Here is a 20,760-nt window from a genome sequence, read left to right on the forward strand (position 1 = left end):
CGAACTTTTAAAAAATACAGAATTCTTAAATATTTTTTTTCGCAGTTTTTTTTAATGATATCATAAGTCATAACGTAATCATCAGTACTATTATCAGTCTTCGTTTTTGTTAGAGTTCTGGTTACAGCCTACATATCTATGTTACAGCCTGTATTAGTTTTTAACCCCCGACCCAAAAAGAGGGGTGTTATAAGTTTGACGTGTGTATCTGTGTATCTGTCTGTGGCATCGTAGCGCCTAAACGAATGAACCGATTTTAATTTAGTTTTTTTTTTTGAAAGGTGGCTTGATCGAGTGTGTTCTTAGCTATCATCCAAGAAAGTCGGTTCAGCCGTTTGAAAGTTATCAGCTTTTTTCTAGTTACTGTAACCTTCACTTGTCGGGGGTGTTATAAATTTTTAATTTACACTTGTTAGAACTTACCTATCCACAAAATTTCATTGAGTTTGATTGGTTGATATTCAAACTAAGTAGGTACCTACGTCTGTCCTTCTCTAATGGCCAAAATTAATAATATAGGTAAGTAATCAACCTATCTCGTATAAGGTAATAATATGTTTGTCAATAAGTTACTTAATTATTTATTAATTTTGACCGTTTTAAACACATCTAGGTAATACAGGTAATACAAATACGATGACTAAGCTACGCATTGAGGTAAATAGCTAGATCGATAGGTAAACGTAAAAACGTACACGTTGAAAGACATTAATGAGTATTTAATGCCGCATAAACAATTATTAGGTAAACGAAGATAAAAATAATTATTCCAGAGCTATTAATAAGAACTTTGTTGAAAAGCAATGATATTTCACAGGGAAACTTTCAGTAAGGTTTAGTTTTACTACTGATACACATAAATTCGGAAAGGTGAGTAGGTATAGGTAGTTAACTCGGGTGGGTATTACTAAATTGATTTTGATTAAACTTAGTATGGAAGTATAATAATAATATTATGCTTGTGTTTTTTACACTAATATCATACAGCGGTAAAGTTTTGTAAGTTTGGATGTAGGAGGTGATCTCCGAAACTAGGTACCCATGCGATTGCGAAAATACTTTCACTGGTAGATAGGTATTTACGCCGCTTTTTATTGCTATAGAGTAGAAATACTTTTATTCAAATAAACTTTTACATGTACCTATTTACCTAGTTTTGAATCGTCAAATGCATCTACCACCGATTCGGAATGCCTTTCCTACCGACAAGAACCAGAAAGAAACTCGGCGACATAATAATATTATAGGCTAAGGTGCTTTTACTCCGCAAAATTAAATACAGTTCCCGTAAATGATAAGTGAAAGATTTAAAAAAAAAACTAAATTCACGCGGACGAAGACGTGGGGCATCATCTAGTGAACGGATAAATTAATGACAACGTATGATAATTTTGTAATAATAGAAAAGATATTATTTTACTCAATAGTCTAGACTCTAGTCCAATCCAGATAGCTAGAGGCTTGGAACAGAAATTATTCTTGAAATAAATACCAAAAAACCGTTTTAAAGTTCTGGGCATCTTCTAGTAAAGATAAGATACCTGTGACAAACTAACACAGTCATTTTATAATAATATAGAAAAGATACTAATCTAGCCTCTCGATAAACAATAGCCCAATCTAGATTGAGGCCAACGACCTTGAAGCGGAAGTTATTCTTGAAATAAGTATCAAAAAACTGAAACTCGCTAAATTAGATGCTAGCTTTTGGCACTGCTGCTTGTCATTTATCACAACGGAGAGGGACAGAAGACTCGATGACTGAAATGTTAGCTTGTTTTCCTTTACCAAATCAAAAAGTATCATTAATATCTATGGGTACAATAAAAGATTAGTGCTGACTGACTGACTGATCTTTCAACCCACAGCCTAAGCCACTGGGGTTAATTTATCTATATTATTTTGACAGTTCCTTTCATGAAGAGTGTTTTCCTTTGATGATGAGTGTTTTTATGAAAGAATCAAAATATCCATGATAATAATTAGTAAGTAAGGGTACATATTTGAGCTTTCGGTGAAAAATAAAGAAATTTTTTTTTTACAATTTGTTTAAATTCCATTCCTAAAGAGGCTTAAATAGAAGACGAAATTTTCTAGGAAAGTCTATCATTTTTCAAGCTATAGAATCATGAAAATTGGTCTTTGGGCTTACGGTCTACAATGAAGAAGTACCTAGATACATATTCAGGATTTTTGGAAATTCCACTAGTATTCGGACCAGGGTTTACTTAAACTCATGCGCATCACTCAAATTAGCAGTTATAATAGAGTTGAACTATCTAAACCAGCGCTAAGTTTAATCAAAATCAGTTTTTGCTATTTATAAATAATATGGGTATCTCTCAGTTAGCAGGTATTAATTGTACCTTAGTAATGGTATTTTCTTCGAATATGATAGGAAGGTATGATAATTATAAAAATTCTTTAATTAGTAATTATCATGATAATGATCTGAAGCACAATAATAACAAAAGAACCCTTTCGAATCACCTTTTTCTTTCCATTGTTTTTTATTAACCCACTAATCACAAATCAAACTGCTTAAATCCATCACTAATTCACTTTTTTCAAAGGAACTGCTTGGACCTAGAAAGAACGAACTTTAAAGTTAAACTTTTAAGTAACCAGCAATTATAAATTCCCGAACTAAAGTTCAAGTTTTAATTGAATCAGGAACTATTAATTTCTATTTCTATTTTTGATTGATCGAAAGTTCTGACGATTCAAAATAAAGAGCGGGAAAGTTTGCGCGCGCTTTCGCTGTGAAAGTTGACGGGATGCGATTGTCTCGGTAAGAGAAACGAACTGAAACATTTTAACGTTTCAGAAGTCCGGAGACCGAGACGGGTGTGTCACAGTTTAGCGAATATACAGTTAGCAAAAGATAATGCTGCCGGGAGTCACGTTAGGCCCAGTGCAGATTGAGCGCCCAGTGGAGACGAAGCGCGGGGAGTGGCGAAGCAGTAGCTAATAGATGCGAATGGCAGCTAATGCACGGTGATATAAGTGAGAATTGCGTAGTAAATGCGAGTTGAAATATTGTAGTAAAATAGTTTTTCTGTCGCTTGGTAAACTTTAATGTTGTAGTATATTATATTCATGAACTCAGAATTTTCTCTTCTTTCATTTCATATTCCACTCGATACAATAGTTAAAAAAAATTCTATATGGACTATTTTGTATACTATAAGATGATCTGAATTAAAATAGTATTTGTTATTTATTTATTTTGGATGTAACATCCGTCAGGTCGATTATTTTCGTATTAAATGTAGCCTATGTCACCCGGACCATAATAAAATTTTGATTGACACCTCATTCATCAAAATCGGACCAGTAATTGAAACGCTACGGTGGAACACGAACAGAATCTGATACATACATATATAGACTGCTAAAATCATAACCCTTCCTTTTGACTTCATCGGTAAAAGAGCATCAGTTAAACAAAATGTACCTACATTTTTATCTGAACTGTACGATGGCTAATCTGTGAGTCGACAGTCTAGCAAGTGTTGAGCCGTAGCCAGGGCGTTGCACAATTATCTGACATTTAAAATTGGATCAGATTAGAATTGTGAAGGTGAAAGTTTTTGTCGTGCCGGAACGTTTTTACACGTTTTCCTAGTGGATAGTGTCTTTTTAACCCCCGACCCAAAAAGAGGGGTGTTATAAGTTTGACGTGTGTATCTGTGTATCTGTGTGTCTGTGTATCTGTGTATCTGTCTGTGGCATCGTAGCGCCTAAACGAATGAACCGATTTTAATTTAGTTTTTTTTGTTTGAAAGGTGGCGTGATCGAGAGTGTTCTTAGCTATAATCTAAAAAAATTGGTTCAGCCGTTTAAGAGTTATCAGCTCTTTTCTAGTTTTCTTGTACAAAAGAAGGTTAAATAACCCTTAGGTTCATAATATTATGTCAATTGACAAATGTCAAGCTGTCAAGATGGACGTTGCCTAAATACATAATTATTTATTTGAAAATGATGTTTTGGAAAACTCAAATACTTATGACGATTTTTTATTTTTACCACATTATAAGTAGAATGTTTATGTAGTAAAATGGTATAAGTAGTTGTGGAAAATCTTGATTCTTGGCACTTTTATTACCTTTGTATACCTAGTTATGCTTGATCTCGTTGCGAAAGATAAATCGATAATCCATAAGAATATTATAATATTTTTGATTGTTTGTTTTTAATTGTTTCAAATTTCAAAAAATGGACAATTGCGTGTGCGTGCAAAATGTTGGTGGTCATTACGGTGCAAATACGATATAAATGGTAGTTATTTTTTCCAAAAGCTATCAATAAGAAATCTCATAATGATTTAACACCTACCTATTTAAAAATATTGAAGGATTAAACCAAATTTTTCGTCTCACGCTTTCAGGAAAAACTTACCTAGCCTGAAAATTCATTAAAAAAAACTTGCTTCTGTGTAGCGGTAATAGATTTCTGTAATTGTAGTGTTCAATTTTACAGCTCTTAGAATTTATTTTTAAAACTGGCTGAGACACATAGATAGATACACAGACGGGCTGAACGAAATTATACCTATCTAAGAGTTCATCGTTTTACCACGAAAGCCTAAAAAAGCTGAACAGGCAAAAGGCATAAAAATAGGCAATTTTTTCAGCTAATTCAGCTGACTTTAGAAATATGGTCAAGGTTATCTAAACAAGCATGAATACTACAAACTCGTATAGGTAAACGATTTGATGCAAAAATTGCTTTGTTAGCAACCTAATAAGTTGTTTGACCTTGATCAAAGAACGAACTATAAAGCGGGAAAGATTAGGGCAGTTTTACTCGCGGCTCGTTCATGATACACGGGCGATACAAAAGTTTTGATTGATTGAAAAGATTGTTCTGTGAGTCGATTCCGGAAAACTGCATCAATCATTATTACGGTCGCAATTGTTGTGATTGGCTGAATTTTAGAAAAATCTATTTTAGAATGTACAGGTAAATCCCTTTCTTATGATACCCCACTTCGTATAGTTATCTTACTTTAAAAATTAAAACTAATTTTAATTTTTTTTTAAACGATGTAACCATAAATTCGGGGTTTTTAGATTTATTCCTGTACTTGTGCTAAAAGACCTACCTACCTGCCTTTCATGATTCTAGATCAACGGGAAGTACCCTATAGGTTTCTTGACAGACACACAGACAGACAGACAGACAGACAGACAACAAAGTGATCCTATAAGGGTTCCGTTTTTCCTTTCGAGTAAAATTTTAATTCCTTTTTCCCTTCCGGAATTCCTTTTGAGAAAAATTGTATATGGCGGCTGTATGATCCCTTTTATAATTGTGAAATCTTGTAAGTTAATTTTTTTGGAAAGGCAATTGTGTTTTTTAGCAACGAATTGTTCCATTATGAGGTTATGGGACCCTAAAAATATTAAACTTAATCCACTTCTTACTATTTTCGCCCTAAAAAATAATTACCTGCCTAATCAAACGTAAGTAGGTACCAATCCATTTTAGTTGTAAGGTTTACTGAAGAAGCCGTCGCTGGTGGGTATCAAATTTGTTTCAGTTCACTAACTTTGGGCATGGTTTGGATGAAAGCAACCGGCGATATCATTAAGGGAATCACTGAAGCAATGATTTATATAGGACCCGATTGTAGTATGAGTACGTAAAGCGACGATGGTTTAGTGGTTAAGTAGCCTACTAGTCGGGGGTCCGGGGTTCAAGCCCGGACACGCATATCTAACTTTTCGAAGTTGCGTGCGTTTTAAGCAATACTTACATACATCGTCGCTTTCCTTACGAAGTGACCTGATCTGCTAGGTAAACCAATCTTTGAAACACTATATTATTCTTACGAAGCGGCGTATTTTTTTTAAACATTTTTATTCAAAAAACTAAGCACATTATTATAACACAATTTATATCTTCTAAAAGGCCTTGAATCACAGATTATAAGAATATTTTTTTTACTCTAATAAAACTTTCTTTGACCAAGCAGCGGAGTTTTATTTGCTTCAAGGTAGAAAAAATTTGCGAAAAATGCTCGCCCTGGACATTGTAGTCGATGTCTGTTAGGTCACTTCGTAAGAAAAGCGACGACATATCACTTGCTACGGCGAAGGAAAATATTGTGAGAAAACTTGCACGCCTGAGAGTTCTTCAGAATATACTAAAAGATGTGTGCAGTCTGCCAATATGCACTTGGGGAGCGTGGTTGACCATGGCAAACCCCTTCTCATTCTCAGATGAGACCTGTACTCAGTAGTGAGCCGTCAATGGGTTGAAGATGTTGACCATGATGAACATGATAAAATCTATGAATGCGACAGCATATCCGTCCGTTTAGTCTGTTAGTTTAGTTTAGTCAAAATCGGTTAAACGGATGAATCCTGGAAACATTACATTATAGGCAGTCATGTAATTATATTATCAAGCTAGCTACACTGAAGATAAACCTAGCAGGTATATTATCCGATAAAAACTGCATTTCTCTTTCAAGCCCATTAAAAATCACTGTGGCTAAGACGTCATAACAACTCCAAAAGACTCACCCTTTCAAAAATAGGTCGCTGACGTCGAAAAAATTCACTTATTCCACACGAATACATGTTTCACCACAATTAACTTAACACAAAACTTTATAATTTAACTTTTAACACAATAAACCAACCACAAATATCAAGAATGTGTGTTTAAAATAAACCAGAACTTATAACGAAATGAATATCCGTTTTTTAATTGTTAAAAGAATAAGGTCAATGATTTTCGATTGACATTGTGTTCATGAAGACGGGACTCAGTCGGTAGTGTGCACTGTAGGTACCTACATCTCAGTATATTATTGTTTATGAAGGTAATCATTAGTGTGACGTACAGGCTGATACTAAGTTTATTATAAACATCTATAAAACGAATAATGTGCATTCACGTTTTTATTTATTTACTAATATACAAGGTTATCCTTATTTAAATCGCGAATATTATTTTATCATGCAACTACCCGCATAAATTTTAAAAAGTTCGTAGTTCGTTGACACAATCTGTGCGAGTGAAACATTGTTATTCAGCATCCGTAGACAGTGATTGTATGAGTATTTCTAATTTTTTATGTACTTGTACGCATCCTGTGCGATTGCACCTGTTTATTAACCCCCGGTCCAAAAAGAGGGGTTTTATAAGTTTTATGTGTGTAATGTCTTTCTCTATCTGTCTGTGGCATCGTAGGACCTAAACGAACGTGTAAGCGTCACTCAGAAAACAGGTAAGTATTATTGTCATAACGAACGATTAACGAATAATTTGGAAAATCTAACCTGACAGTTACTATGAATGTATTTTTTTTAAATAAAAGGTGTTTTTTTTCGCAGTATAAATAGGTTATGATTTAAGATAGATTTTTTCTTCGAAAAGGTGATATTATTATTTAAATGACGTAAATCATGATATTAAAAACATGACGATGATATTAGAAACAGATGATATGATGAAAGATGATGTTGTGTTCCTTGTGTGCAATAAAGTGTTCTATCCATCTATCTATCTATGATTCTATGATATTAGTTATATTATGACGTTTAAGTTATAATTTTAATACATGCTATGTAACTGTTTACTGTCCCAAATAAAATAAAATGACGTGATTGACATAGTCAGGGGGTAAATTGACGAATAAAAAATATATGTAAAATAAAGATCAGCCTGTATTCAGCAAGAATTAGTTGAAACCGCCTCGGACCCGCGGGAACCGAAACGTTTAATTGTATGTAATTCTCTGTACTACGGGCGATCGTACCGCCACCCACTGAAGCTGATGAGATGAAAATAGTTTCTGTTGACCTTCCACTGGACATGGGTCCAGTGGACATGGGTCCTTGGGTGGGTTACTTGCTAGTTCTTCTCGGTAGGATCGACATTCCGAACCAGTGGTAGATTATTTTGACGATTCAAAAGCACTTGTAAAAGTTGATTTGAATAAAAATTAATTCTATTCTATTCCATGGGCCATAACGAGCGTCAACATAATATTTCGCACTCATTTCAGCGGGGTGATTCGCTAATTCAGTCAAAGTCTCCCACTAGAATAAACCTTAGAACATATATTATGATTCCTACAGAACTTTTCTTTGCTCTGCTATCTTATAGCAATAGCTCAGAGTGATTAGTGGACGCTAGGCCTCGATGAATGATGGCTTGCGTAAGAAGACTATAAATAACAATAGAAATTGTTCTTGTATTTAATATTTTTACACTCAGTTACTTCCTAGACAAACTTCTAGTCTAGTTCTAGTAGTGTCTAAAACCACTAATAATTATAATAATTGCTTACCATCCTTACGATCGTTATCTACCTATAAATATTAATATTTACCTACCTACCTACTTATTATGAGAAATTACAAAACAAAGTGAGATAATAAACGAATGCCGACCGCTAAACTTATTTATTAACCTTAATTAATCAGTATTGATTTACATTAATAGTTAATTCAGTGAATGTAAACAATAATCATTAGGTAAGTATATAATAGTTACCTACTGCAGTCATCCTTTAGCAAACCAAACAACTTCTCAAATTTTTTGTAAGTGGCGTGCACAGGCATAATATTATGACCCGGCCACATTAACGACCAACAACGCGATGTTCAACGGCGTTTCTTGCTAAACGTAGATGTAGCCACGATCAACGTACAACGGCATCCACGATGACGTTTGGCGTTAGACGATTTTAGCCCCAATCCAATTGGCATAAGACGTTAAACTTTTAAGTGTCCGTTGAACAGGAATAGGGAATGATTTTTAATAATTTTATTCTAAACCCGCTGGCCCCGTTTATGGGGACACGGCCAATTGGGCCAACGGGACTACACCTTGGAAATCAGCATAAGCAATTAGGTATGTACATACTTACCTACTTCGAGGCAGGGCATTTAAAGATAACCGAGCAAGAGAGCTATTTCAACAATAGTAAGCAGTGCTTTTTCTGCCGCAATAGCACGTCACTCCGGCTCGTGTATATGAGATTATGTACTATATCTATTAATACCTGCTGATGCCTGCGACTTTGATCGCCTGGATATAGGTTTTTTAAATCCCGTGAGAATTCATTGATTTTTCAGGATAAAAAGTAGCCGGTGTTAATCCAAGGTACTTATAATCTATCTCCATTCCCAATTTCAGCCAAATCCGTCCGGTATTTTTTACGTGACAGAGTAATAAACGTCCATACATACATATTTACAAACTTACGCATTTATAATATTGGGAGGATAGATACAAACACTAACAGTATAAATAAATGTACTGTAATGTTATGTAATGTAAGAGCCTCAATAGCTCAACCGGTGAAGGAGTGGACTGAAAACCGAAAGGTCGACGGTTTAAACCCCGCCCGTTGCACTATTGTCGTACCTACTCCTAGCACAAGCCTGACGCTTAGTTGGAGAGGAAAGGGAATATTAGTCATACTAGCTGTGCCCGCGACTTCGTTCGCGTGGAATAGTGACTTTTCGCGCTTTATATAGCCACGGACGCTCAGGCGCGAGGCGCCGTGATTCTTTAAATTGACATAACTTTTTTATTTATGAACCGATTGACATGAAATAAACACTAAATCCTAAGTGAAGCTTACTACAATATATTAGTGAAAACCGTATCTAAATCGAATAAGCCGTTTCTGAGATTAGCGTGCACAAACACAGACAAACAGACAAACAGACAAACAGACAAAAAAAAAATTAATTACAATTTCGGGTTCGGCATCGATATAATAACAACCCCTGCTACTTTTTTTTTATATATTTCCATTGTACAGACACCACTTTTCTACAATTTTATTATATGTATAGAATAGATAACATGGCTAATATTCTTTAAAAAAAAAAAAATGCTACTCGTAGAAGGTATAATTGTTGTGCTAAGTTAACTTGGTTTACAAATATCTCCTGAACTTCCTGAACTTGGTCAAGTGTTCGTGGCTGGACGCGGCGCGCCTGCAGTACGCCCGCACCCTGCCCGCCAGCTGCACGAAGGGCTCAGCTCGGATGATCACAGTGAAGTACTTGTACCCCACTCCACCGCGGAGGATTATCGGGATGCTGCCATTCGTTTCCACTGCTACGTGAGACAACTGAAAATTAGACAATGATAAAACATACACTTTCAATAAATAAGTCAGAGGTCCATCCCGGGCATGTACCTACCTTTAACTTTTCGGAGTTATATATATGCGTTTTAAGCAATTGAACACTTGTTTTACCTGCGAAGGAAAACATCGTGACGTAACTCGCATGCCTGTGAGGTCTATATAATGTTCTCAAGTGTGAAGTCTACTGATTCGCACTTGATCAGCGTGGTGGACTGTGGCCAAACCTTTCTCATTCTGAGCTGGCGATGGCTTCATGGTGATGATGATCCACTAGACCAGAGGTTCCCAGACTTTTTTCTTTCAAAATTTAGCTGGTTCCGGTGGACCCCCTGAAACTACATTTCTACCGTATTCCCGAAACTCGACACAAAATGTGAAGATTAAATCTATGGAAATTTGCGTTGCGGCTGAGTTCCAACCACGAACTTAATAGTTTTCGAAAAAAAAACAATTGATTGGTTGTGCCGTGAGTGGATATCAAAAAAGTCAAGTTGGCCAGTCACAAAAACCCCCGATTACTAATTAATTGTGAACCCCCACTTTTTTTTTGTCACGCCAACATAGACCCCCGTCCGCGTCGAGTCTCCCGTGAACCCCTGGAAGGCCTGATAACTGCTTCACAAACTCACCGTGCAATCAAATACCCCTTCGCAATAGAGATGATGACCACTGTTCTTGGGAGAGTACTGGAAGTTCTTGTTATAAACCCGTCTATCGCCCTTGTTTCTGGCACCCTGGTACACGCTTCGGTACGGCGACCGCACGTAGGGACTAGGTTTCTTGGTAGGCAACTCTTCAGGATACGGGTAACCGAAGTTTCTAATTCTTGAAACAATGTCAATTCTTTTAGATTAATTTAAACGGGTTTTCTAGCGCGACGGTTAACTGTCATTTTAGAACGAGGATGGAGCTCGAAGATTTCCTTGAAATCCAGTAATGAGTGCCTGAGTCTGGAAGTTCCCTGTTTGATTCACAACTTTATCCTATCCACTCTACCCACAGGCAAAGAATTGTGCATTCCGGTATGATTTATTAAACTGCCTATGTAGAAATTGATAAGGCATAATACTACTTCTGGGATAGCTTCCTTTCATCTTAGACTCCATCATACTTATCATCAAGTGAAATTGTAAGTACTTGGAGGGCAGTGGTTTCTTTCTGTGAAACCGTAATGGTTGAGAAAGAGGCCGCTGAGTGGGTTTGAAAGCGAGTTGATCCTGCTTAGACTCTTGGAGACCTATATGTAGAGGTGGCGATGACTACCGCTCTCTTCCTTCCATCCTATACTAGTCCTGGAGCCGGGGAAGGAACTTCAGGGTCGCGAGTGGAGAGGATCCTAGGGAATGTAGCTTGTCATTACGCAAGGAGGGCACAGATGTACCTACTAGGTACCAGGTACTCACGAAGCGCGAAATCCTATCATCAAAAGAAACAAAAACCGTTGACTTACTTGTATATAATAGGCTTTCCCAAGCCATAGTTATTTAGTTTTTCATAGTTGAAACTTTGATCAGCGCTCACGAAGTCGTCCAGTATAAAAACAATGTAAACCAATAACATCATTTCATACGCATAAAATATAACTACCTCTACCCAAGTCATTGATTTAAAAAATCAAGATACACAGGCACTGCAGTTTAGGTAGCCTTACTAGGTACAATAATTACTGTTCAAAGTCGAAGTTACAATAGGGACTGGAGTCACTCACTGCATATACTTAAACGTAGTTTGATTCTCAAATCTCCTTTGAATACTAAGCAAACAATTCAGAACTTATTTCCTTGGGTTAATTATTCTCAACGCACAACTTTGTATCTCGATTTATGTTATCTATAGCTCAGGCGTATTTTTTTTATTAAAATTTCGTAAAAAATGCCCTGTGGCGTGCGTTAGCAAACAATGTGGCACCTGTAAAACGGTTTATTACTGCGGTTATTGTTATGACGCTTTTATCGTTAAAGAATAATCTGGCAGACTACGCGTGCTAGTTATTTTTGGGCTTGTCTACAGTTTGTACTCCAGTCCAGGCCTTCGGCACCCTGTTGGCGGATTTTCAGACTAAACTTACGGATAACTTCTTAGTAATTTTCTGAAGTTCTTAGACTAGGTTAGATGGAACTACCTTAGACCAGTGTAACCTTTCAATAAATATTACACAATAGCTGCTGTCAAGCTGTGATAGCCTAAGTCTTACGCATTATATTATCATTTAGAAATGATAATATATTGCGTAAGACTTAGGCCTCTCACTCCCAATATGGGGAGTCCTGCAGGGTTTCATTCCATGTCGAACACATAGGTAACTTAACTCTTCAAAGTTAATGGGCAATCGACGGCTTTAATGGTGAAAGAAAATGCCATGAGGCAATGCCTGAAGTCTTCAGACATTGACCGTGGTGGACTATGATGTGGCGTTTATCGGTACTTACCGATATACCGATACGCCAGGTAGGTAGATAGTTAATATCTGTAAGGGATGCTGGAAAAACTACCTAACTACCTATGGAGTTTTTTTTTTAATATCTAGCTCTAGGTAATAATTCTGTGGTTATTCTAATAATAATTAATATTACCTACTATTTTCATTATGCATAACAAAACAATTAAAATTTTATGTCTTTTGCAATTACTTAGTAATCTTTTTATGATTCATTTTTCATTATGGCTTTTAGGATTGTTTGTTGGTATGCCTGATGAAGGCCTGGTGCTTCCGGATCATTCAAATCCATGTTCGGGATTCAAAAGAAAGGTAGTTACCTGTTTTTTTGAAACCTATGACTATATTGATGACAGAATGATAATAATTAATTCATTCTATTATACCTATTTGAATTAAAATGAGATGTAATAATAAGAAGATGTAGAGTAGAATTAAATTATTGCATCTCCAATCGAAAATCGAAAAGAATATTTTGTAATTTTTACCGTTTTACGAAAACGAAACGCTAGCTGACATTGACCGTGACATTATTTTATTGACGTTTGACTTTGACAATTTGTTATCGATTAGTCTATCTGTCAATAATTAATTTCCAAGCATTTTGGATGCTGAATTTCCATTTAAATTTCAGTTTTAAATATTCTAAAAATAAAATGATGTGTGAAGTTTTATTGTAGTGCAATATTCTAGGAAGCCATTCTGGTTTTGATCTTCGTGATAATTGTTGTGCGACTATCTCTTGATGCTTATCAACATGGATGGTAAATGTGATCTAAAATTTTCTTTTCTTTCATTATTTATTCAGCATATTAACATCAGTTGTTTGCTACAGGCCCTTCTGCAAAGAAATCTACTTCTTTCGAGACGTTGGTCATACAAAACATTGAAAATGTGTGCGATCTAAAGGCGAAATTGAATGAAATCATTTCGTCGGGTAAAAGTTATGAATACGACGTCTCTTCGTGTCTCAAAGCTTTACTGAAGAACAACGACCAAATTATAGTGTTACTGACTGTACAAGCGATATCGGAGCTCGCAAAATGTGAGATAAAACGCGAATTTTATGCTGAAAAAGATGTAATTGTACCTATTTTATCATTGTTAAACAAGGAGCTATCTTTGGAAAAGATAGAAGTATATAAGCAATGCTGCAGAGCCCTGGGGAATCTGTGCTGTGACTGTGATACCGCTAGGAAAATAATACTCCAACACAATGGTGTTGAAACACTGAATAATGTATTAGGAATATCTATAAGAGATAAAAAGTTGCCTTTAGGTGCAATAAAGCTTTTTGCTTGTAAAACCTTGTTGAATTATGCTATTGGAGGGCTTGAATTCTCTGAATCTTTAGTCAAAGGTAAGATGGTAAAATTTTTGATACCTTACAAATGCTAAAATAATAGCTGAAAATTCAGGGCAAATTGTTTGATATCTTGCTGTTACTTTATATTCCTTTAAGAGTACCTGTCAGGTGTTTTTTTGTTTCTGACTAGCTGATACAACACATTTCTCAATTATTTTATTAGATAACTCACACTTGCAAATACAGGTAGATTTTAGCCCGTAGGTAGGTAGGTAGGTAGGCATGGGAGCTTGCATTACTTTTTTTAATCTAGCATTTTTTAATATTAACTGAGTATACTATCCTAATCAGCACTAGTATATATTAAAACTAGAGTGAATCATAATAGTTTTAATCATGAATTTGATTGTGATTAAGTACATAAGATTATTGTTTTCATTGTTTTTGCTATGATACTCTGTTAATTTTTTCCAATAAAGCATTTAAGTAATTCTTATTTTAAGGTGGTGTCATAGACACTATAAGACAGATATTATCTATGGAAGCGGAGCGAGAGTTGATGGAAGATGACTTGGTATCTACAGTCTTGTTGATACTGAGTGTGGTGAATGACAATGACCCAGAGTTCTTGTATGAAGAGCAGGTCAATCTTGCTGTGTTCCAAGTTTTGAAGGAGACAACCAATGTTGAGGTGTCAGAGCTGTGTTTTGAGCATTTGCATACTCAGGCAGAACATGGTAAGTAAAGAAGTAACTCATTGAAGTAAATTAGTACATATAAAAGAGCTATTTCTAACAAGATTCTATGAAACTATTCAAATTAGTATGACACTGGACATCAAGCAAAACTGAGTTGCAGCCTGTAAAAAATTTAGTCCAGAATGTGATCCTATAAGGGTTCTGTTTTTGCTTTTGAGGTATGGAAGCCCTAAAAATTGTGTTTATCTATCTTTTCAGATTCAGTCAAAACCCTGTTAGCCAAAGAAGGCAGGGTGAAGCTTGTGTGTCTGCGCATAGAGCAGCTCCTGCAGAAGCATGAGGCAGGCAACATGAATATGGAGGACAGTGAGATAGACACTGTCATGAAGCATGCGTGTGACTTGATCATTATAGTTCTCACTGGGGGTAAGTGTAGCTCAATATAGGCATGGTTTGTGTTTGTCCATACACAGGGTACATTGAAAGAATTGTTAACAAATATAGGATGTAACGAACACTAACAAAACCTGAAGTACCATAAAAATCCTGAATGTTTTACAAGTTGCAATAAAATATCTGACTGGCGTTAAAAGTCAACGGAAGATCCGTAAATAGGTCACTCGAGGTCAATTCCGCGTTGTAGGTGGGGCATTGCCCCAGTTTTAAACACTATACAATCTGTGTTTAAAAAATATTAAATCACTAAAACTACAAGATAAGGCAAATGGTTTTTGGCATTGGATTGTGTTAAGATAGTATTACTGCTAAGTTTTTGCTCGCATTCTGGTTACACCTGTATATGATTAATTGTATAGTAAAAATAACGAAAATGTGATTGTTTTTTGCAGATGAAGCCATGGATATCCTGTACGCGCATGGCAAAGGGGAGGTGTACAGAACTATGGTGCGTTGGCTGGACTCCACCAACTACCAGCTGCTGGCCACGGCAGTGCTGGCTGTGGGCAACTTTGCGCGTCGCGACCAACACTGCGCACATATGATGAACGATCACATCTTTGACAAGTTACTTGGTAAGTACAGAACTATGGTGCGTTGGCTGGACTTCATGATACATGATGATGGATGATTAAGATGGCTAATAGTTTTTTGGAAAATGTTTTTGAATTTTCAGACATTTTCGAACAGTACTACAGCTACAGCATACCCCAAAGCGAGAAACCCCACAGTCCAGACAAAGCTACGGTGACCAAAGTCCAGCATGCAGCATTGTCAGCCCTGCGGAACCTCACCGTCCCTGTGGCCAATAAGAGGCTTGCTGCTGAACAGGGCAGGGCCGCGCCGATGCTGATCAGCGCTCTGCCCAATGTGGAAGACCAGCATGTGGCTTACAAGCTGTTGGCAGCAGTGCGGATGTTGGTCGACGGACAGGGTAAGTTATAACTTAAAAGCATAGCTAGGCATACCAAGGTGCAAAAGGTAAAGCTGAATGTAGGAAGACTTCTGCATTTGTACGTTTGATGCTGCATATACTTTGGGGTTCTAAGTACGCTACGCTTGAAGACTTGCTTCGATGTCCCTTCATTCAGCTTCACCACCACCACTTAAAGTACAAAATACAAAAATAGATATAACAAGGTCGAAAACGTAAATGTAGTAGGTCTAAATGTAGGACAATAGTATTAGAGGTCTGTGTTTGTAGATTGCATGTATGTGCTGCTTAAACCTCTGGGTTATGTAAAGTTCTAAACGCACCTTTACATTTTTAAGCCACACCCACTGACTGGCAGTCATAATGCATCCTTTTCACTTCCATATATTTGTGAGAGATTACCATATGTTAGCTTGACTTAGTGAAGAAGATAATTCGACTCAATGACCAAGGTATAAAGTTTAGTGTATCAAATGTTGTTGTTTGTCCTTCAGAGGAAGTGGCGAAACAAGTGGCGTGCAATGTGGCCGCGTTGCGTGGCGTGGCTAAATGGGGGGGTGCAGGGGGTGCGGGCGCGGCGGCCGAGGCTCCCCGGCTACTGGCGTGGACGGTGCGCCTGATACCCCGGGACGCGCTGCTGCGGAATCTGTTACTGGTAATGTATCCTTCCGAGCAAGTGGCGAGGCAGTTGGCGTGCAGCGTGCACGCGTTGCGTGGCGTGGCGAAATAGGGGGTGCAGGGACCGCAGGCGCGGCTAAAGCCTGGATCGATTCCTGACCTAAGTACGAGATTTTTAGAAAATTACTGAATTACAGTTATTACTTTCTTTCAAATCGACGACATGGTTCTGTACTGTAGACCAAATTCCTCTGTCTCTAATAGTTTAAATTTTGGCTTCATTGACCGCTCCCAAAACACAATCTATATCTTAAATTTTTTTTTTTTTTATTAACTATCAAATATTGAACGTTTTACAAATGCTTTTAACGCAACAAAAAAAAAACCACTAAGGTTTAGTATTTAATCGAAAATAGTCATTTATTTTTAAATAATTTATTTCCAGGCGGAAGGCTGCGTGTCCTGTCTCGTCAACATGCTAGTGGCATCTCACTCTGTCATGCAGAACGAGGCTATTCTCGCTCTCACTCTATTAGCAGTTGCGCCGCTAAACGACGCAAGCCCCACCAAAGACCGATCTGAAGTGGACTTTAACGCCCAGCTAATAAAGTCCGAAATCGGTAAGCACATATCCGTACTTATCGATACGAACTGTTCGAAAATGCCTACACAAGTCGCTGAGAACTTGATAACATTCCTCGATATAACTTCAAAGGACAATACTATAGTTTCTGACTACAAAGATGCCAAAGTAAACGTTTCCTTGCAGAAATTCGTCGAGTCTAGAAACGATCTGAGCGATGATATGAAAGCGTGTGTTAGTAAAATTATAAAGGTTGTATCGGATAAGGAATGAAAGGAGTTGGAACGTACTTTTTGAGTTCCGATTCAAAGCTGCCGAAGGGTTGACAGTGAGTTCAAAGATTTACTGAAGCAAAACTTCTTTAGGCGCGATTTGACAGTAATTCAGATATCTTTTCGAACCCAAGTAACGTCAAAGAAGTTTTACTTCATCCCTGCGTTACACGAGCTATTCTTATTGTTTCAGTGCTATCCTTTTCTGCATGGAACATTGTGAAAAAGATAGCACTACTTTTTGAAACGGTTAGTTTTTATAATGGATTTCAATCCTTTGTTGTTAAATTTTTTTGCAAATGTAAAAATATATCAAAATGTAAGGTTTTACAATATGTTTTTCTTTGGTTTCAATTTTGACTATGACTTGACATGTTGGGTGCCCGAATTTGGGTAAAATCATTCGGCCACCCGAATAGTGACCAAATATTCTAATTGCGAAATTACTCAATGGAGTAATATTAATACTAATTTATGAGAAATATTTTTTGATAAAAAATTTAGTTGGTTTTGAATTTGAAGGATTTATGTGCCATAATAATGTAATCAAAGAATTGTTGAAATGACCAATTTATGAAATGTTTTTTAAAATAGAAAATAGTTTTCGTATTTTAGTCTTTCTTCTTGGCTAAAATTGTATTAGCTACAGTATGAAGGTACCTAATCGCTACCAATTTGTTAAACTTTAAATTTATTAAGTTATGTTATTTAATTAATATTTAATTAAACAATATAACTAATTTTTGAGGAAACTTATCACAATATACCTACAGCTACAGGTATATGTAATTACATTTTAAAAAGATAAAAATTATAGAAAATAGTATTAAAACTTAATTTCAAGAAAATGTGCACAATTTAAATTTTTTTGCACAAATCTGTCTACATAGTTAGAAATAAATATGCTTATTTTTATAACTAAGTACCTACTATGATACATAATATAATATATACTTTATTGCATTTAAATATCCTAAAAAAATTACTGTTCAAATAACATAAGTATAATAATATCAATGAAACATTCCAAATCTCGCTTTTGCTTTCTTTGTGATACGCTTAAATTAAATTTTAATATTAAGTACTTATAACAATAATTTAGTCGAAAGTACTGGGTCCGTGTTTAAAGTGAATTTTATAATTGAAAATCACAAATTTACAGTTGTTTTTGTGAAAAAAGTGTAAAACTATATCCAAATCGCAAGTGAAAATGTTATCAAAGGCGTACAACATAAGAAAACTGTAAAAAATGCTTATGAAAATATTTTCTTTCAACCGATCAATAGTTCAAGTGTTGTAAACAAAAGTGCTAAGATACAAAGGCAAATACAATTAAACTGGACTAAAGTAATTAAAAACTATTTTCCTATTTATATTACTGCAAATAAATAGTGAACTCAGCATACAAAGTGAATTACAAAGATAATTTTTCAACAAAAATAATAAAAATCAAAAAGTGAAATGTTGAGGGTTGTTCGAAAAATAGTTAGACAAGCATACGTCGCAGCTTTGCAGATTACGCTTACATATTTCAACACTAGAATGTAACGATAGGTTGGCTTAATGCGAACGTCACCGGTCTAAATATCGACATTACCGGGATCGATCCCCGGCAGCGAAGAGTGAGTGAACTTTTTTTACTTTTTTTTGGCTTTTAAAAAAAAATATTCAAAGATGGAAGACATCGTACAATTATTAAAAAAGATACAAGAAGACATTAACGAAACAAAAGATAGTATCAAAATCAGCGAAATAAATTTACTCAACAAAATCGACGAAAAATTTGACGACATCCAAAGTAAACTACAAAATCTAGAGGTCACAGTTAGTTCACAAGAACAACGACTAGACCTTCTCGAAAAACAAGCCAGGGAGAGAAATATCGTTATTTTTGGTGTCGAGGAAAAAGAACAGAATTACGAAGATTTACATAATAATATTCTCAAGATATTCAGTGATATTATGAAGATAGATTGTACTAGTTTTGAAATACAAGGTATAAAAAGAATTGGTAAAAAATGCGATAAACCTAGACCCGTTATTGTTACACTTTCGACATACAGGAGAAAAATTGAAATTTTACGCAACAAAAAATCACTTGAACATTTAAATTACTACATAAAAGAAGACTACCCACCAAAAATTTTACAGAAAAGAAAACAACTTCAAGAAATGGCGAAGGAAGAACGGGAAAAAGGCAAAAAAGTTATAATCATATATGATAAGTTAATTATCGTTCCAGAAAAAGAGAGAAGTGAAAACACAAAACGAGGAAATAAACGCAATCTCTCTGAAACTCCTCCCGACAAGCATGGTAAAAATACAAGGAAACCCAAAAAGACGACTCAACCTCATAAAAACAACAACCTGACATCTTACTGGACCAACAAAGACATCCCAAATGCATGAATACATGAATCCAGACGCTGCAGCAACACCTTAACATAGGTACAAACAGTTAGGCTTAGTTAATGTAATACTTACTTACAATATAAGGTGCCACCCTCCTCCTCCTCCAAGACGGCCGGTCACCGTGGAGGAGTAAGACCACAACCCCCCCGGTTCGAAAATAGATATCAATCACCACCATTTAAAATACCATGCATATAATATAATAATAATAATTTTATGATAAATGCATATAGGATAGAAACAGGATTTATTTACATAATTGAACAAAACGGAATGTACTTATGAAAGGAAAATTTTGGAATACCTACTGATTACTAACACGAGGAATCAAAGGAAAAAATAATATGAAAAAAAAAAAATTACCTAATGAATATAATTATTACGGATTTTTCAAGATTTTGCATTGAGGAAAAATACAAAAAACTAAGAGAACCGGAGGGAGGCCTTATACCCAAATATGGGATCCTTATCTATATTGTATAGTGATTACCTACCTACTCAATTAATAAATAATAAAATTAGACAAAATTAGAAATTAGCAATAGATATAGATATAGATGTAGGTACATAAATATAAATTTGTAAACTAACAATAAATAATAATTTAAGCTTGAAACATTTGTAAACTAACAATTTTATTAACCAACACTGTACATAACACAACATATAAACCACATATACACATACAAAATATACACATAATAATAAACCTACTTACTAATAAAACTAACATAAAGATAAGGTAAAAATTGTAAAATAAAATAACTAGATAGTTGTAGGAAAAACTTTTATACTTATGTAAAGATAAGGAGTAAATAAAGGCTTAATAATAAAAAAAAAAAAAAAAAAAACAATAATTTAAAAACTTAATATTTTGAATTGTGTGATGTTCTGTATAAATAACTTTGAATAATTAAG

At 35.5% G+C, this 20,760-nt stretch overlaps 4 protein-coding genes across 10 annotated transcripts in view; 2 read left to right on the top strand and 2 right to left on the bottom strand.

Annotated features, from left to right (window-relative positions):
- Nucleotides 1-6,797, bottom strand: part of LOC123866653 (uncharacterized protein ZK1073.1) — a 57,406-nt gene extending 50,609 nt beyond the window's left edge. For 2 of the 6 annotated variants that reach the window (XM_045908337.1, XM_045908333.1), the window contains exon 1: nt 2,491-2,824. In XM_045908337.1, the coding sequence (XP_045764293.1) occupies nt 2,491-2,504 (14 nt within the window). In that variant the 5' untranslated portion in view covers nt 2,505-2,824. Of the gene's footprint in view, nt 1-2,490; nt 2,826-6,533 lie in introns of those variants that run through there. The other 4 variants (XM_045908336.1, XM_045908335.1, XM_045908334.1 and 1 more) reach the window with 3 other exon arrangements.
- LOC123866644 (rap1 GTPase-GDP dissociation stimulator 1-B) lies at nt 434-17,737 on the top strand. 2 transcript variants are annotated; one of them, XM_045908322.1, is made up of 9 exons: nt 434-444; nt 13,198-13,327; nt 13,399-13,923; nt 14,373-14,606; nt 14,826-14,993; nt 15,416-15,598; nt 15,700-15,957; nt 16,452-16,612; nt 17,021-17,737. In XM_045908322.1, the coding sequence occupies exons 2-9, from the start codon at nt 13,309-13,311 to the stop codon at nt 17,429-17,431; spliced, it is 1,959 nt and encodes a 652-aa protein (XP_045764278.1). In that variant the 5' UTR covers nt 434-444; nt 13,198-13,308; the 3' UTR covers nt 17,432-17,737. The 2 variants fall into 2 exon arrangements, with proteins under 2 accessions (XP_045764278.1, XP_045764277.1); XM_045908321.1 differs by lacking the exons at nt 434-444; nt 13,198-13,327 and adding an exon at nt 12,798-12,875.
- LOC123866669 lies at nt 9,869-12,307 on the bottom strand. The gene is made up of 3 exons (XM_045908354.1): nt 11,577-12,307; nt 10,756-10,951; nt 9,869-10,108 (listed from the first exon to the last, which is right to left on the bottom strand). The coding sequence occupies exons 1-3, from the start codon at nt 11,726-11,728 to the stop codon at nt 9,911-9,913; spliced, it is 546 nt and encodes a 181-aa protein (XP_045764310.1). The 5' UTR covers nt 11,729-12,307; the 3' UTR covers nt 9,869-9,910.
- A 1,367-nt stretch (nt 17,738-19,104) lies between the features above and the next one.
- On the top strand, nt 19,105-19,839 carry LOC123866767. Its single transcript, XM_045908448.1, has 2 exons — nt 19,105-19,426; nt 19,673-19,839. The coding sequence occupies exons 1-2, from the start codon at nt 19,105-19,107 to the stop codon at nt 19,837-19,839; spliced, it is 489 nt and encodes a 162-aa protein (XP_045764404.1).
- Nucleotides 19,840-20,760: the final 921 nt, after the last annotated feature.

This window comes from Maniola jurtina, chromosome 7 (genome assembly GCF_905333055.1).
Source record: "Maniola jurtina chromosome 7, ilManJurt1.1, whole genome shotgun sequence".
NCBI classification, from domain to species: domain Eukaryota; kingdom Metazoa; phylum Arthropoda; class Insecta; order Lepidoptera; family Nymphalidae; genus Maniola; species Maniola jurtina.